The following is a 19,288-nucleotide window of genomic DNA, read 5'->3' as shown; positions in this document are numbered from 1 at the left end:
CGCTTATTGTGGACTCGCTATTTCACGGGAAATTTATTTATTTATTTATTTGCCCACCCCATTGCTGCTTTTAATAGTTAAGTGGCCTTTCTCCCCCTTGCAAGCCCTGGGGAAAGTGAAGCCCTTCTTACCAGCACCGGCAGGCCCCTTGCTTTGTGTTTGCCATGTTGCCCTGGCTGCCTCTGCTCTTGCAGCCAGGGAAGAAGGAAAGCTGCTCCGCCCAGTAAGCGAGTGAGCAAGGGAGGGAGGGTGAGAGAGAGAGTGAGGGCGGACGGCAGCAGAGGAGCGTGGAAGAGGCGGCGAGGTTCCTTTTTCTGCTGCCACTCCAACCGGCCACACCGGGAAACGTGGAAAACTCAGAAGAGGGACTCGGAAGTCCCGCCCCCTCTTCTGAGTCACTACTTCGCAGATTTTCACTTATTGCGAGGGGCCCTAGAACATAACCCCTGCGATAAGTGAGGGAACAGTGCTCTGCAATGCTGTGATTTGTAGCTTGGCGAGGCACCAGCATTCCTTGGCAGCTCCCATGATCCCAAACTACAGTCCCCATGACTTCATAGCATTGAGCCAGGGCAGTTAAAAGGGATTCATTCCACAGCATAGATACATCCCAAGGTTTTCTTTTCCATCACTAGAAGCTTTTTAACGAAGGAATTATAAGCAGACAGCAACCCTAATACGTACTTTTTTTGGCCAAATTACAAAGAGAGCACTTTTTGTCGTGGTGCATTACATTCTGCAGCAAATCTTTTTTTGATTTCAGAGTTTTGAAAATTGAGATGCGCATTAGCTTCAATGGCACATTGAATAAATATGGGATTTTTTTTTTCAGTTTTTCCCTCTATTCTTCAGAATGCCAAATTAAAGGCTACAATTGCTTTCCTATGTTTGGAGGTTTTTTAAATTGAAAATCATACCAACAGTAGTAGGATCACCTTGAATCCCTTCTTGAAAAAAGGTGGGATGCAAACTGAATAAAGAAATAGGACCACCTTAGGGACATCATAACTAAGAAATGACTCGAAGGTACACACCAATGTAAGTCACTTTGAAAGTAATAGTATTAAATTGGTATAGAAGTTTAATGATCCTCCCTCCATTTTTAGCACAAAAGAAGGACAAGCGTTTAGAAAACAAAAACAGAAAAGCTAAGTAGCTGGAGAGCAAACAAAGGAATGGGATTGTTTTTGTTTACAAAGCAGTATGTATACTAAGTACATTGGTAGGGCACTATGTCCTTGTGCAAATGAATTAAAAGTAAAATAATTGAGCCAGGCTTTGCTGTTTGAAGGTTTGTTTCAGAGTGCCAACATCTCTGAAAGCAATTGGCATGAATCTGAATTGTGCTGAAGTCTAGAGCCATAGCAGAGTACAGATGAGATATTGCCTACACCTAATAGTGCTAGGTTTTTAAAATAGCAATAAGGGAGGGCAGGTTTGATACTCAGGAAGTAGCCAGTTTCTAAATACCAAATGAAAGTGTTCCATTCACTGAGCTATGCATTTTTGAGTAACATTAAATTTTTGTCCTCAATAATAAATTACATGATGCACACATTTCTGTTTTTATGAAGAGCTTGCACTCCAAAATATGAGATTTTTGGCATGTTATGGCCTAAATAAAAGGGAGAACCTTCCAACCCTCATGGGTGATATTCCTTATAATAAGGGATGCCTGGAAACACTACCCACATCTGTGTGAGACCTAAAAAGATTTCTTGCCGCAGCCACACACAGACACCCAAACTTTGGGAGCATCCTTCTTATGTTGATTCGTCATGAATGAACAGGGACAATGTGGTATGGAACCTTTGCTATGAGCCAGGAATATTTTGTCTTTTATATGAATTTAGATCTTGGCTGTGGAGCTCTGAAAGAAGGATCTCTTTCCACAAGGAACTATATTTTGCTGTGTCATGGCTATCTAGTACATTAACTAATTCCGATGAAGGGGAAGCTGCAGTTCTAGCCTTGATTGTTCATATGTTACTAGTCTGAAGGAATAAAAATCATAAGGGGAACACAAGGTTCCTGTACTCCTGGGGTGTTTCTTTTTCTTGCAAACCTCAGAAGCATCTTTAATTTCATTGTGAACTGGAAAAGCTTAACGAAAGAAAGAGAACTATAGTGTATAGTGTGTGTGAGAGGGTGTATATGTGTGTGTGAGAGAAAAATAGAAATCATGTTAAGATGGTTGGTTATGGCTTCTATTGATTTTTTTGTAAGCTGAGAAATAACACACATTTGCTAAGGCATCACTTCATTGTGTTGTCGAAGGCATCACTTCATTGATTTCTATCACTTTACCTCACCATACATTGCAAAGTTAGAGATCCTTTAGAGTTTCAAATAAGACAAAGCCACAAGAGATCACATTATTATACAATAGGCTTGTGGGGGGGGGGGGGGGTAATGCAGTCCTGAAGGCACTTTTGCAGAACTAAAACAACCCAGTTTTTTTTTCAAAGGGTTTTTTTTTTGAAAAATTCTAGGATTGTGGTTAAGCATTTTGGCCCTCCTAGATAGTTCTAAGAGAGGCTTCTGTCTAACCAGGAAGTAAACTAATCAGTTTATAACCAGTAAATTAGACATCATCAGGGTTATTAGGCACAATTTTAATAATCAGTAAAAACAATATATAATACATTAAAAATAGAGGTAGCTGTCCAATGTCATTCTTTCCCAGCCCTATTAGAAAACTTCATCACACAGTGACTCGGATCCCACCTATTTCTTATGCCCAATTTCACTTCATGTTTACAGGCCCATGTTCTTCCTAAGGAAGGACTGGGCACAGTATATTCTCAACCACTGCTTCCATATAACATGATGGTAGATAAACTGAGTCAAAGAACCCACAGGTCTGAACATGCAAGACCTGAACAGGGATTTATATGACAAGGTGACGTGGAGGACTCTTATTCATGGGGTTGCCATAGGTCGAAGTCAACTTGACAGGCAGTTAACATCAACAACAAATACATCTTACACAGGGGCTTATGTGCATATAAATTCTAATCCATGTGTTATGTCTTCTCTCCCATCCAAACGACCAAGAACAAGAAAAGGCCACAGAAGACAAGATCATATAAATCAAGACTTTGCATGTCTGGCTTCTCCCACAGTTTATTGTGGCGTGGCTTGTCATTTTGTTCTATGCAGACAGAGTACATTTGGGAGCATACCTCTTTCTGAAAGTAGGTCCCATTCAATTATTTGACTAGGCATCAATAGCAGGAGGTAGCTGTAGGGTGATGAATCTGTTCCTATTTGTAGTCCAAACATTAAAGGAGAGATGCAAAATGCTGAACCTTATCCTTTAGATTGGTTGAGCACCTTAAGCAGCACAAAGCAAATTCACCACCATACCTGATGTGGGCCTCACCAACTATCAGTGGTAGAAGTATATGAGCTTGTACAGCGATTACTGTGCTCCCCCTTATAAATATATGATTTCGGCTGTAGTTTCTTTGCAAGCATCCTGCCGTTGTCTATCCAGTGTAATGTCTTGTTATATAGAGAATGTCATTGTGTTCAGTAATACCGTATATACTCGAGTATAAGCCAAGTTTTCAGCCTTTTTTTCTCGGCTTGTACTCGAGTAAGGGTCCTGGCTGGCTTATATTTGGGTCAGCTTATACTCAAGTATATAGGTAACCAGACAGTCTTAGCTTATTAAAGTTTTATTGTCTTAAATTACAGTTTTATGTAAATATTCAGAAACATTTAATCTACTGATTTCTCAATTAATGTAATTTTATTGGTATCTTTTTTATTTTTTTATTTTGAAATTTACTAGTAGCTGCGGCTGCATTTCCCACCCACATCTTATACTCAATTCAATAAATTTTCCCAGTTTTTGTAATAAAATTAGGTGCCTCGGCTTATATTCGGGTTGGCTTATACTCGAGTATATATGGTATATTTCTTTCAGAGGTGTTGCATATGTTAGTATCTCTTAAGTGGAATAATAGTGCTTGGAGGTCTTGTTTCAGGAATTATTTTGGATAATTCAAAATAGTTCTCTTGCTTGTACATTTTATACACATTAGATATATTTTTGAAGCAGCTATATTTATAGTCTATAAACTATATTTATATTTTTTTTAGCTTGACACTTGGCTAGTTGAATCAGCTATTATAGCAGATGAACAGTTTTCTGTAACATTAACCCAGATACTCTGGCTTGGCTGCAAAATATCATGTAGAATTTTATACAGTATATAAATCAAACAATAAAGCTTCATTCATTCATACGTGCCTGTGGCACAGAAACTGCACATAGTGTAAATTTAGGAAAGTGGTGTGCTCATAGTCTCATGTGGAATGATGGCATTGGCAGTGAGCCTTGTTTTCCCATTAAGGGCATCACATTAAAAACCTACATCTATTACCTTACATGGTAATAGGTCAGTGCAGATGACAGTCAGCACTTGGCTGAACACACTGAACTAATGTTTTTTACTCTAAGAAACAAGTAAATAGATGCATTGCTGCTGTTGCAGTAGGCAGGAGAGTCTTGAGGGCATTGTATCAATTCTAAACACCAACATGAATATTTGCACCTTCAAGATTACATAGGGAAAAGGAGGAAAGCCTTTCTAAAAACAAGATAAGAAACCACTACAAGCTATTTTTCCATCTTCAATTCTTGCAACTGGCAGGAGATTTCCTGTACAGTACCATACTGTATTTCCCCTATACCACCAAATATCAGGTTTCTTCCATTGCCAGTATCCCAGATCCTCTGTAGGTTTCCAGGCTTGCATCTCATACGTGACATCCAGAGCCAGTAGGAAACTGGTGTAATGTTATTATGTAGCAGAGCCAGGAAAGTGCCAGATAGGTTCCCAGTGCACAACAGGAATCGTGTATCATTCACAGTACACATTATACTGGTCCAGATACACATTGGACACCAACTCACACTGGGAGCTCTTTCTAGTGATGTAAATAAATAAATAAAATAAATAAATAGTGTATTGTTATGCCTCTTTGCAATTCAGTAATGTGGTCTCTTAAGTGTCTCTCCTACATAGCTAGATATTTGTAAAGTTTGATCATGTAATGGGTCATATAGGATTTCAGCAGACTTTTGTATCTTGACGGTGTGTGCTGTGGTGAGAATTGTCTGAGTATGACTTCTGTATGAGTGTGCTTCTTACTTGGATGCAGTTTTCCTGTTGTGTATGAAGTGTGTTTGTTAGTTCTGCAGGTTGCTGTGATGTATCATTTGTTGTCAGTTCTGGAAACCTACTCTGTTGCATGCTGTTCCACATTTTAATTGAGCACGTTATGTTTCATGCCTTTAAAACATAACGTGCGAGATCATGTTTTTTCAGATGTTAAAATGCACATTATTTCAGTGTGTTTTTTTTTTCATTTTTAAATTGTAAACAAGATATCAGCATATTAAGGGCTTTGAGTGCACTGGTATCCTCAATATTCTTCAGCAGCTGCTTACTAACAACCTCCTAAAATACCCAAGCAATTTTACTAATATGCCGCAATGCTTCCTCTTCCCAAAGTAGTTTGCTTATACTCAGTGTTTTTAAAAAGTGCTGGAAGGTACTGCAAAAAGTACAGCTAATATCAAGAAAAATTTGCTTCATATGTTACACTGCTAAGAGAACCTGTCATTTATTTTTATTATAAAAATCTGATTCATTTTGTCCGCTGGTTCTTGGTGCCGAGCTTGTTGAAGTTTAGTGTTCCTCCTATGAAAGGATCAGTTAGGTTAGTTGAGATTGCAATGCACCTTGCAATCATATCACAATATGCTCTCTACTGTACAGCCTGTAGAAATAATTAGGCACTAATAAAAAAAAACAATAAATATGGCTCTGGATATAAAACAGAGTATCTGCACTGTCATGTACTGATTATTCTTTTCAAGTTCACTGAGAGCCAGTGTAATAAAGTGGTTTGAGTATTGGCCTAGGACTCTGTTTAGCCATGGAAATCTACTCAATGATTTCTGGGAAAGTAACACATTTCCCCATATCCATAAAGCAGAAACTCTTCTTTTTAGACTGTTTCTCTCCAGCAGAAGAATAACATGGCGGGCCAATTCCATATTGTTGAATTTTTGCAGAATGGATTATTTGCAGATTTGATGAATATGTTCTCAATAGAAATTCCTAAATCATCCAGGGCAGGGTGACATTGCTGTAGGAATCTTGAGATCCCCTAGCACAATTCCATGGCCAACTTCTGGCATGCACTGACAATAGAATTGCCCTGGAGGAACTAGAGCAGTGGTTCTCAACCTGTGGGTCCCCAGATGTTTTGGCCTTCAACTCCCAGAGATCCTAGCAGCTGGTAATCTAGCTAGGATTTCTGGGAGATGTAGGCCAAAACACCTGGGGACCCACAGATTGAGAACCATGGACTTAGAGAGATTCAAAGAGAGATGCTCTCTATGATTAAAAAAACATTTTCATAGTTTTTACAGTTTTGCAGGATTCCTGCACTGCTAACCACTGCAGAAGTGGAGGGCCTACTGTAGTGCACTCCTCACATCTCCCATTTGCTCAACACACTTTTATAATGCCTAACAAGGGCTTATGCATGTGAATGATGCACTTTGGCATCTCCTGTTGATTACTCCGCTTATCAGTCCATCTTGTTATGATATGAGGAATAATAAATCATTGAAAATTTTTAATCAGCAAAGCTTATCAAAAATAGGAGAGGGAGAAAAAGTGAGAGAAAGAAAACAAACCTCCACTTTTGTAATGCCAATTCCACATTCAGATTAAAGCCATTTATGTCTGTTTATAATCTGTTTCTTTCAGTCTCTGTTCCAATTTCTGTAACTTCAGACAACCAAGAAAAATAAATGAATAATTATTAATGTCATGGATAGGAACGTGGGTTATGTTCAACAAACAGAATGCTGTAAGCAGAAATTAAGTGATTTTCACAATGTGGGAATTACAGAAAATATATAATATTTTAATAAAATAAAATAATAAAATATTATAAGAAAATATCGACCAACCTCGATAAATTAGTGAAAAGTAGAGACATCACACTGGCAATGAAGGTCCGCATAGTTAAAGCAGTGGTTTTCCCCATAGTAACCTATGGGTGTGAGAACTGAATCATAAGGAAGGCTGAGTGAAAGAAGATAGACACTTTTGAATTCTGGTGCTGGAGGAAAATTCTGAGAGTACCTTGGAAATAATGCCTGGCTGCTCACTGGAGGGAAGGATATTAAAGGCAAAGAAGTACTTTGGCCACATAATGAGAAGACAGGAAAGCTTGGAGAAGAGAGTGATGCTGGGGGAAAAGGAAGGAAAAAGGAAGAGGGGCCGACCAAGGACAAGATGGATGGATGGTATCCTTGAAGAGACTGGCTTGACCTTGAAGGAGCTGGGGGTGGTGACGGCTGGCAGGGAACTCTGGCATGGGCTGGTCCATGAGGTCACGAAGAGTCTGAAGCGACTGAACCAATAAACAACAACAATATATACTGTGAGATGGAAAAAAGGCAATTGAGCACAGCACTTGAGTGACAAGTGGGGAGGATTCTCTAAAGCTAAGAAATAGCTGCTGGTAATACATTAAATGATCACAAAGGAGTTGCATATCGCAAGGAGCATAATGTAAGTTTATAACATCTCCACTGAAAAGTTTTCACAGAGCTGGAGAGACCTGCTGAGATCCAGAGTCCTACTATCAGTTACTATAGACAAGATACCCAGCTAGGAGCTCTGAGGAAAACGAACTACTCTATTTATGAGCCACACTCTATACTTAGCAGTGTAACATAGTGCTTACATTCTACTAGCACCAAAATGTCATTCACATTTATTCAGTTGATTAAAGAAGCAAACAATTAACAGGCTGTAGTAATATGACTAATCTAAGTAAAGATAATGATCTTTAAAATTTTAATTAAAACCAGTTGATACTTTGGTTTTTATTGGTAATAAAAACAAATTCATATGTAACTGCAGGTAATATTACTTTATTGACTAACCAAAGAAAGTACACTATTGTGTAAAGGACAGTAGTCTTGCTGTGAAAAAATATTTGCAAAATAGATCCAAAATAGAAACTACAAAGTTTTTTAAAAATAGAAGTAAATGCTGACTTTTTGTGGTACTTTTCAGTTTCCTTACAAACCCTCTCTATTTTCCTTTTTAAAAAATCATATATTAAATGTTGTGTTTTTTTCCTATTTTGTTGGATGAATCAACAGACATAGATGGTCTCCATCTCTAGATAGGAGACGACCTACTAGTCCCCGGATTCATATCCAACATGCATCTCCGGAGGATGACAGGTACTAGTCAGCTCCTCCTAACTGAAAAGTGACTTGGTGAATCTTGCAGCTGCAAATTTTGAAATACATGTTTATAAAATTCCAGTTGACTGGAATCCAGGTTCAGGCACTATATCAAATGCCATTCCTGAGTTCCAGTCCGTAATTATACAAATAAAACAGCTTTAATTGTCCATGAGTCAAATATCAAAAAATATTAAATAGCCCAACAACAACAAAAGAATTTCTTGGTGTTGGTTGTTAGGCCTGTTCCTGGGGTTATCTGGGGGCACTGATTCAGAAAATTGCATTGGAGAAACTGCATCAGCTCTAGTTTCTTAGGTATGATTATCATGATTTTCTATGGGCAAGCAGATAAAGATTGGTAAATGGCATTTGTATCTCAAAAACTAGAGCTGATAGAGGGACGCTGGTGCCATTTTTGAAATCAGCAGGTCAAATATACCCAGAAGCAAGTCTAACATTTGAGGCATCAAAATGTGTTTTGGCCAGTGTTATATGAAATGTTTAATCCACCGTAGTTGGCTGTCCTGAAAAGAAAGCACTGGTTGACATCATAATGAAGATTTATAGCAATACCCTTTCTAGATCTAAGAATTTGAAGTTTGACTCTTGAGACAACATGATATGAAATTCCAAATTTAGTACTTCTTATAAGGGTAGGGAATTCATAAATCTGAAGGAAATGAAAGAAAGGAGTGAAAAGAGCCTTCCAGCTGATGAGGGATACTGAATTTAAAGCAGCACTCCAAATTGGTTTTAGTACAAATTATTTGGACTTTTTTTGTACAAATATGAGTGCTTTCTCTTAAGTCTCCTTTAGTTCTTTGCAGAAATTATGAATCTGCAGTATGCTTCCTTCCAACTCAATAATAAGATCACTGTGCTGATAATTATTTTAATTTGATGTTTTACAATTCATTCAGGCTGAATTTAAGCAAAACAAGTCTCCTAGTAAATCCCATTGAAACCTGTAAGGATTTGTTTTTGTATAAACATGCATAGGCTGCACCCCGATATGTAGAATTCAGCCTGTTTCTTTTCAGAACAACTGCTAGAAGCCATAATGTAGAAGAGTTACCTACCAGTATGTTTACTTAAAGTTATTCAGATAAATTGTTTTAATTCTTCCTGCACTAAAGCTCTATTGTAACCTAAGTACAGCATCCGAATCAGCAACATATGAAAACTGGAAAAAAAAATCAATGGTATGATGTGTTTGTTGTAATCAGATGTTTCCTAAGTAAAAGAATCTAGAGGCAGCTTTTCTCTACAGGGTTTTCTTAACAATTCCAGTGCTTTAGATTTCTCCTGATATGCTGATTGGCCCAATGTGATATCTGTAGACATACTTTCATTGGCTTTTTGTTGTTGTTTTGGTTTCCTTATTTGAATCTTAATGCAATACTGTTCATGGATTATAAACATAGTCTGTACGTTCCACAATATGTTATTTATGAACTAAATCATGCTGATTTATTTATCAGTTCTTGATTGCTTAAAAACCAAAGGTCATCACAAAACAGGAGGAAGAACATGGACACCAGGCTTGTGCATTTATATGGAATTACTTACCGTTTCTGTTTGTTCCATTTGTATGGCCCAGTTTCTATCCACTGCTTATGGAAATGAGTGCTTATATAAATGGGCTTTTCTGTCCAAGGTAAAAAAAAATGCAGGCCTTGGGTGGCAAAGCTTCAGGCCCTGCGAGCCAGGCCTACGAGCCATCGAGCGCTCGATGCTCATAATTGAGTGCCGAGCACTTGCAGGGCCTACGAGCATCGATCGCTCAATAGCTCGTAAGCCCTGGCTGCTAGGCCTACTGTCGAGCGCTTGACCATAGGCCCAGCAGGCAGGGCCTACGAGCATCAAGTGCTCGATGGCTCATAGGCCTGGTTCATGAGACATTGAGCACCGGGCTTACGAGCTGAGCTTACGAGACATTGAGCGCTCTATGCTCATAAGCTCGGCAGGCCGGGCCTACAAGCATCGAGAGCCCGGTGCTTGGCTGAAGGCCCTGCAAGCATGGGCCTACAGACTAGCACCAACAATCAGTTGATCAAACAGCTACCGTTTCCCTCTGCCTTTCATTTCACTGTTTCTTTTGTTCCCGTGAGGTTTATCATTCCATGCAATCCAAATGTACAAAACGGTACAAAACCACGAAAGAAACAGGTGAAACAGGATTTGGGCCCTACTCTACTGGCTACCAGATTGGTCAACACAACTATAGATAAACAAAATATATGTGCTTTCCAAACTAGATATATATTTGCTCTCATCAAAAATGCACCTTTAAAAACTGACAGGACAAGAAAGAAATCCAGACAAAAATATCTCACTTATTAATCAAAGTGCTGAATTACAAATTTTCCAAATCTCAAAGCCCCTCTCCCTGCTTGATCTTGAAAATATCTCCCAACCTTATAAATCATAGGTCTTTGTAGCTTGTAACTTCACATGAAATCATGTCTTTTAGAAAGAAAATACATGTACGTCATGTATTTAAAAAGAAGAATGAAGCATAGATCAACATTTCAAATGTGTTAATCCAGATGACAGATTGTGTCCCAGAGTTTTCAAGCACTAAAGCTTTATATTTGCAGTGAAGAAGTTAGGTTTTCATTATGCCAGGTGGAAGCCTTGTGGAAGGCTTTACATCTAACAAGAAGAAGACAAAGGGAATGAAATTGCAGTCCTTTCCATTATGGCTAACATTTTCTTTTCTGTTAATACTTGTTGACCCAATGCTCCAGTGGCCCAATAACATTATTTTCTCTCTCTTACATATTTGTTTAATAGTTCAACCTTTCTCCAAAAACCTGTTTTGGGTGGTTTCCAACATTAAAACAATGGAAGTACAGATTGAGTATACTTTAGCCAAACTTCTTAGGACCTGAAATGTTTTAGATTTCAGTCCCTCCCCTCCCCCCAGATTTTTGAGTACATTTTGAATACCCAATGAGATGTCCTGGTGATGGAACCCAAGTCTCATCGCAAAATTCATTGCACAATAGCATGGAAGCGATTAAATAAGATATTTTAATTTGTTTTGTTCATGAAAAAAAGTTTGGGTACACTGAATCATCAGAAAACCAAGGGCTCATTATCTCAGCCTCCGAGGTGGACAATTTTGGATTACAGAATACTATAATGCTCGATTTTTATTTATAAAAGCACCGAAAACTGCTAAATCATTAGGGCTGGATCTACATTGCCATATAATGCCCTTTGAATCTTCATCATATGGATTTACACACCAGTGGCTCTCAACCTGTGGGTCCCCAGGTGTTTTGGCCTACAACTCCTATAAATCCCAGGCAGTTTACCAGCTGTTAGGATTTCTGGGAGTTGAAGGCCAAAACATCTGGGGACACACAGGTTGAGAACCACTGATCTACACTGACCATATAATGCAGATTCAAACTGCATTCTATGGCAGTGTAGATCCAGTCTTAGATGTATCTTCTTAAAACCAGTTCCCCGAAGTCTGTTGGAATAAAAAAAAAAATGTTTGTTTCCCAATGAAAGGACAAAACAGGCAACTAGCCTAGTTTCCTTAAAAAGGAGGCTCCAGATGAGTCCAGGAGCAGCCATTTAGAAGACCCAACTAATTGTGGTTGTGGGGATGGTGGATCCCAGAAAAGACCTCTTCTGAAGATTTGAAAGACCAGGCAGCCTCATATCAGAGACTTTGATTATTTGGGTAGCCTGGACATGGAGGACCATTGAAAATTTTAATACCAATGTTGGTTAACAATACAAAACATACTCTGTCAACATCCAAAAGCTGCGTACATCTAGAAAACACAAAAGGCACAAGAAAACAATCAAACTAATAATGAAACCAAGATGAAAACATGATAGGGATGTTCAACAATTGTATGGAATTAAATTTCCTTTGAAACATGGTCAAAGCAAAAATGTATTAAGACTTAGTGAACATATATTTTCGAAAACCAAATTCCTAAAATAACCCCACCAGGTTTTAAGAAAGAACAATTAAATAATGTACCAAACAAAACTTTCTGGTGAGGGCATTCCATATATGGAAGAGAAGACATTATATCAGATGATGTATTCTTGTCTTAAGCCTTTATTAATGTTCTGTGTTATTATTGTTACATCATATATTATTTTTAACTTTTCATAAATGTTCCCTGGATGTAATATTGGAATATTCATGGGTCATAGAGAATATCTTGACTGCATGCCTCCATCTTCACTGCATGTGACCATCTCTCTGTTTCTATTCTGTTTCTATCCATTCTGTTGAACTTTCACTTCCATGTTTCCAATACTTGTGAAGAACTACACCACCGCTGGAGTCTTGCATTCCAAAACAAGATACTTTAAACTTCCTAAGTGCTAATCCAGAAGAAACACAGAGGTATCCTTGCTAAATTATCTTGAAGCGTGATGTGCATAAAGTGTGAAATCGTGTTTTTAACCATTATTATATTATTATGATTATTATATTATAAATGATATAAATCTTTGGGCCACATTTTTCTTACTCAGCTTCATCACCCAGTTGCTTTATTAAATTCATTAATATATTTTAATTACTCATTAAATGAATCCTAAAAGTCTAGATTCTTACTTGAACTCTCCTTCTGGATAGATCAGTAGGACACCAGAAATTTCAGTAACTACAGTGGAGTCTTGTGGCCTGGTGATTTAGGTCCTGGTGATCTCAGTTCACAAAGTTTTGATAATGCACCAAGACACGTACAATGTAAAAGGTTATGAATTATTATCATAGGAACCCTATGTATCTTAGTGCCGGGGAATGTAGGATTGTGAATCACAATAAAAATGCAATACTGACCTAGACATTAAAGATGATCTGGTCATAACAAATCCCTTAGAAATAGCATTATGGATGTTCAGACTATTTCTTCATATGGAGATATAATGTTCCCATTAGACTTACAATGATATGAACAGATATATACATCACATCACCCTCGTTAAATCTCAAGCAGCAAAATGCTCAAATAGAAATCAAATTTCCTTGTTAAGTTTCTTTGATCCAAATCGGTTGCTGAAATGTTTTCATATTTTACGTATTCTTCCCATGCTGATGGTTGTTGCAAACCTGAGTGCTTTGATTCAAGTGTAAAAGAGATGACCTCAACTATCCTTTTGATGTCTGGACCTATGAAAAACGTGTTCTGGATGTCAGTACACAATTAAAAACCCCTGGATAATAAAACAGTGCTAATTAAACCATCCAGAAACTTGTTCACCCAGAAAAAATAAACTATTTAAATGTGTGTTCTGTGGCCAGTTTGGTATCAAGTAAATTATAAGTTGATAACTGGGTACTAGTAGCTGGTGTCTTGCATGTCATTAGTGATTTTCTCCTGGGTTTGAATTTGTAATTTGAAGATGTCCAACATATTAAAACTATTTTGGGGATCAGGTTCAGCATCTCGGATAGACAGGACATGGAAGCCACAAGGTGCTACTCCAACTAGTGGTGGACAGATCTTTTTTCCAGTTAGTTGGATTGTATTTTCCACCTATTTCTATTTTACTATTTGAACAGCAAAAATCAATGGCATATTATAATCAATACATAGCACCACATTATGTAACCTGGAACTGATGTATGCCACTCAAAAAATCCCATAGAGAGACTGTCAAGGTTGTATTGGTTAACTCTTCAGTACATTGGGCTTAGCTTTGTAAAGCTCATGCAACTGAGCCATCACTTCTGACCCTGTGTCTAAGGAGCACCATACCTCTGTAAATGCTGTGGAAAAACATGTTTGCATTGTAACCAGTAACCTAAAACAGGAATCATAGGGGGGGAAATATTTCTCTTAATTGGAGTCATCATTTAAGAAAATATTCCAAGAACAACTTTTAAAGCTTTTGGGGCATTTTGTATGCAAACATCATGTGGAATGTTACAATTTTAGTACTTTGTAATGTTTGGCCTAAATACTGAAAAATACTGCTTCTGAATTTCTCATTAGTTTTTAATTTTACAAGAATTTTTCACACACTTCTAGTTATAATTAACATTTAATTGATGCTTACTGTTAGAATTTATGCTAAGTAGTACTACTATGAACTGAAGTCTATAGTTTCTTGGCATCACAGGCTTCTTGTAATCCAAGCTGGAGTTGAATGGGACCTCATTTTGAAATTATAAGGTAAGGCCTACATGGGCCACCAATGCCTCACCCTTACATATAAGTGGATTCAAAAGAACGGAAACAGCCAATGTCAAACAGATAGGTTATTTAGGTTTTTTGCTTCTGTCCATAGTGAAGCTTTCTGTGCTTCACTATGTTGATGGATAGAATTTTTTGAAAGCCCATATTTATTAACCATTCATAAAAACCTAATTTTGATACTTTCATCTGCTAGTTGTTTTGCTTGAGTTACATGATGTAATTCCTGGATTGCTTTCTTTCCTTTCCTTTTCTTTTGGCATCTCATTCCACAGGCATTCCAGAAAGGTGGAAAGATATAGCAATCAAAAACAGACTAGGAAAGTCTCTGCCTCAGAAACAGAAAGGTAGGAATGATTCTACAATATGCAATAATCATGTGCTTCAAGATTAACTCAGGCACATGACTGGAATTGTGTGCACACCCTCATGTTAAACACGGAGTATCTAACCAAAACAATATTTGCTTATTTTAAAGATGTAAAAACATGTATTTATTTATTTATTTATTTATCTTCCTGCCAGGTACTATTGTTCAAAATAGCATTTGATTTATGGTGAAGAGAAAAATCCAGTGCATGTGTAAAGATCATGATAAGTCTTTTGGAGAGATCCAGAGGATCCTAAAGTCATGATGAACATTTTGGCAGGGGTGGGGTGAGGGTTCACCAAGAAAAATGCACATGCCAATTTGAGAAAGTAACTATACATTGGCCAATGACAACAATAAAAAGGTGAGAGGGGAGGAAACCAGAGGACATGTAGCAAGACACTAAAATACAAAGATGGGTTGTATCTGATGGTAGTTTTTTGTTACAGGAAACCACTTTCACACATGCAAAGTGCGGTATCTCATTGTTACTGAACCTCTTTTATTCAGAGCCATCCAAAAGCAAATGGCACATTTAGCCAACAATACTTCCCACTGTGCTTTTCTTCAAACTGCAGAATCAAGGAATGAGATGGTCATGGAAACAGTGAGAGCATCTGTACTTGCAAGAATTGTTTTAAAAGGTAGAGATAGGTGGAGAGTATATTGCATCAATCCTGAGTAAAGTGCAAGCATTCTCCACTAGCACGAAAGCACTTGGGTACAATAGAATACACTCTGCAAATTTATTTTAGCAGTAAGAGTTATTTTATACACCATCCTTTTCATTCTCTTATTTCTGACAAAAATATATGAAACACACTTACAGTAATATACAGCCAGTCCCTGAGTTACAAACATCCAACTTACAAATGACTCATAGTTAAGACAAGGGGAGAGACAACAGGAAGTGAGAGGAATCTACCCCTCAGAAGGGAAATTCACTCCTGAAAGAGTTATTATCATTCTCCACTGAAGCTTTCTCACCAATCCTTGTTTACAAAACATTTTTTTTTCAAAATCCAGTTGTCACAGGGACAAAAAATGAGGGGAGATCTTCTGAACAGGGGCACAGACACCAAAACAAACACCACAGGGATGTTCACCCTTTATGCTATCCAAAGCTAAAAGATATATGTTTTTGACTGGAGTTACACTTAAAAATGTACCTGTTCTGACTTACAAACAAATTCAACTTGTTCGTAACTCGGGGACTCTAATTCTAATTGTGCCTCTAATTCAAAGGCACAACTGCCTAGAACAGTGGTTCTCAATCTGGGGTCCCCAGACATTTTTGGCTTTCAACTCCCAAAAATCCTAACAGCTGGTAAACTGGCTGGGATTACTGGGAGTCATAGTCCAAAAACATCTGGGGACCTCAGGTTGAGAACCACTGGTCTAGAATATCTATATGCCTTTCCTGGATTTAAGATCCAGTAGACATATAAAATAGTGATTAATATTACGTGCTGCTTACTTTTAAAATACAATATGCAGTTTGTATTTTTATGCTAGACTTGTGTTTTGTGGGTGATGTTCAAACCATGTTCCTAAGAAGAGTTCTTGAAAAACTTGCTAGAGTACAACTTCCAGAATTGCTCATTGATTATGGTCCGTGGTCATGCTTTCTGGGCAAATCTAAAAGTTCTGGTTCAGAAAGTAACTTCTTCAGTATAATCCAAAAATATATGAGCCAAATATACCTTTTTTTAAACCATAGAAAATGGAAGCGATGAAAAACTGGATTACAGTAGCTCCAAATGCATATCATGCTTTGCCAAATGCGTATTGCAATTTCTTTAGTATCTATATACGAAATACTGTTATGCATATACTGTTCTTCCAAAAAAAGTTCTGCAGGTGTGGCTTGAGCTGAATGGTGCTTTCACTTTTGTCAGTTTTGGATTGATCATTGTTTGGATAGGAAATAACTTGGGAATCTGATGTGTGCTGTTTTGGTATAATCGGAGAAGAAATGCAGAAGTTTAATCCTCCAAGCATTACATCACAGATAAAGAAGAAGACTAAAAAAGAATGAGGGCTAGGTTAATTATGATTAGGCAGAGTGAAGCATTTGCCTCAAGTGATGGATGCTGTGGGCAAGAATGGGGTGTTGGAGGACAGAGCTTTGTGTGCCACATAGTAGTTATGCTGTGCCTTTTAAGATCATTTGCTTTCTCCCTGTCCCATGATTACAGCTGAAAAAAGATTGAGTTGTTATGTCCATTTTAAAATGTGGAAGGTATGTTTATGTGTATATTTGCTTGCATGCCATTTTGTCTGAGTGCAGAGAGGCAAATATCTAAAAGGTTTTTTTAAAAAGACAAAACATAAAAAATGAACATAAGCATGCATCTACACTGTAGAAATAATGCAGCTTGACTGTACTTTAACTGCTGTGACTCAATGCGATAGAATCTTGGGATTTGTAGTTTGCCGAGGCACCAGCAATCTTTGGCCAGAGATGACCTTGTGAAACCACAACTCCCATGATTCCATAATATTGAGTCATGGCAGTTAAAGTGGGGTTACAATTCTACAATGCAGATGCACCCTCAGCCAATGGTGAAGAATACTGAGTTATTGTTCAATAATTTAATAATAATAATAATACTTTATTTTTGTATCCTCCCTCCATCTCCTTGAAGGGACTCAGTTGCAGTTTCTGGGCCGTCTTCAAGGGCAGCCTCACGTAGAGTGCATTGCAATGATTTCTACTTCTGGTCTTATTGTACTAAGATATACTTCCAGTACTTTTGAATTATTATTATTACTATGTATCAAAAGCATTGCATACATAAGTATAAAACTGATAAAAATAGAAGGAGCTCAAGCGGATGAATTTTTTTTTTTTACTACAAACAGGCAACAGCGACTGCATTGTCTGTAGCTTTAAACAATTCTTCCTCTGCGCATGAGGCAGGACATTGTGGACAAGCATACAGATGTGGAGTTGTTTGTTCTGCTCCACAGTCACACAAGGTGGAGAATTCTTTTAGGCAGTGCCATTTTGACAGGTTGTCTTTTGATCTGCCCACTCCACTTCCAAAGGGACGACACCTGGTTTAGGGAAACCCGGTGCATGTTGCTGCCTAGCAACATGCACCGGGTTTCCCTAAACTGAGCGCTTGCCAGAGAGACAAGGCTCGTCCCTCCGGCGACCACCCACACTTTGGAGAAGCCCCATGCTTCTCCAAAGTGCAGGTGCTTGCCGGAAGGACGAGACTCTTCCCTTCAGCAAGCATCCAGCTTGCCGGGAGAGATAATAGAGCCTCCCTATTATCCGAAAGTTCCAGTTATCTGACATTCCGCCCACCCATTTATGTCGGATAACTGGAATTCTGCTGTACTTTTGAATAAATGTACTTGAATAAATGGATTGTGCTGCTCAGTGGTACTTTGCCAGACAAATACAGTTATATGATTGTGGTCTTGATTTTATATTCTTTATACTCTCAGACTTCTCCATTCCTACAGATTAAGTAAATCTTAATAGATGGTTAGATCTAGTTCCTTCCAAAGGATGGCATTTTACCTCCTAAAAAAGTATAATTGGATAGTATCATAGTATCATGTTAACTTCTGATTCTGTCACCAATTTATTTTCCATCTTATAAAATGAAAACTGAAAACTTTTTCCCATTCTCCTTTTAAGGAGGAAATCAGAATGACATATTTCTTCTTGTCTCATATTGCTGTTTCTCCAATGGATAAGATGCTTCTTCAGTAGTGTTGCTATATTGGCCAAAATACCCATCTTGCTTCTGTTAGCAATTTCATTCTTGGTTTATGTTTGAGAAGGGTTTAGGAAGGACAAGGAACATTTGCTCAGGTTATGCTGCTTTAATAAAGCATAAAACGGTTGTTTTGAATGTAACCTAATTACTGAATTGAGTAAATTTAAAGTCCGTAATTCAAGTGCCCGTTAGGTCTGTTGTTAGAATACATTGTTTAACAATGGACCTGAAGTCAAGCAGGACTTAATCAGAAAATCCACCTTTCCTTTTTCTTCTTCTTGTCAAATAATCACTTAGAATAAATTGACACTAATTTTGGCTAAAGGAGTGAGCCATCTACTGGAAGCAAACCATAAGCACCTAGAGTGTTTATGATGCTTATTCTTTGCAATACAGATGCCTTATGGAATATCCTATTTATTTATACTTGGAGTTACCTACACAAGCCTCATTTTTTTCACCTACTGCTCAGACACTTACTGCACAAGTGTGAACATCCATCACTTTGCTGCAATAAAGCTCTTTCATTGAGTTGGTCAACACTTTAGTAAATCAGAAATTCATCCAACATAGTGTTCCATTGAGTGCTTTTCTCCTATTCTGCGATGGAAAAATCTCCTCCTCCTCAATATGTCTCTTCAAACATAAGTGGCTTGTATTCATGGTAGAGGTTAATCCAAAGTAGGCAAAGCTGTGAACA

At 37.8% G+C, this 19,288-nt stretch overlaps 1 protein-coding gene across 50 annotated transcripts in view; it reads left to right on the top strand.

The window, feature by feature from the left end:
* Positions 1-19,288, top strand: part of rims1 (regulating synaptic membrane exocytosis 1) — a 333,818-nt gene that overhangs the window by 235,173 nt on the left and 79,357 nt on the right. For 22 of the 50 annotated variants that reach the window (XM_062981928.1, XM_062981722.1, XM_062981731.1 and 19 more), the window contains 3 exons: positions 8,210-8,293; positions 12,603-12,683; positions 14,757-14,828. The exons of 12 other annotated variants lie outside the window; for them this stretch is intronic. In XM_062981928.1, the coding sequence (XP_062837998.1) occupies positions 8,210-8,293; positions 12,603-12,683; positions 14,757-14,828 (237 nt within the window). The remainder of the gene's footprint in view (positions 1-8,209; positions 8,294-12,602; positions 12,684-14,756; positions 14,829-19,288) is intronic. 16 more of the 50 variants (XM_062981814.1, XM_062981774.1, XM_062981782.1 and 13 more) reach the window with 3 other exon arrangements.

Source organism: Anolis carolinensis, chromosome 1, assembly GCF_035594765.1.
Source record: "Anolis carolinensis isolate JA03-04 chromosome 1, rAnoCar3.1.pri, whole genome shotgun sequence".
NCBI lineage: Eukaryota > Metazoa > Chordata > Lepidosauria > Squamata > Dactyloidae > Anolis > Anolis carolinensis.
This window is presented reverse-complemented; position numbering and strand designations above follow the sequence as displayed.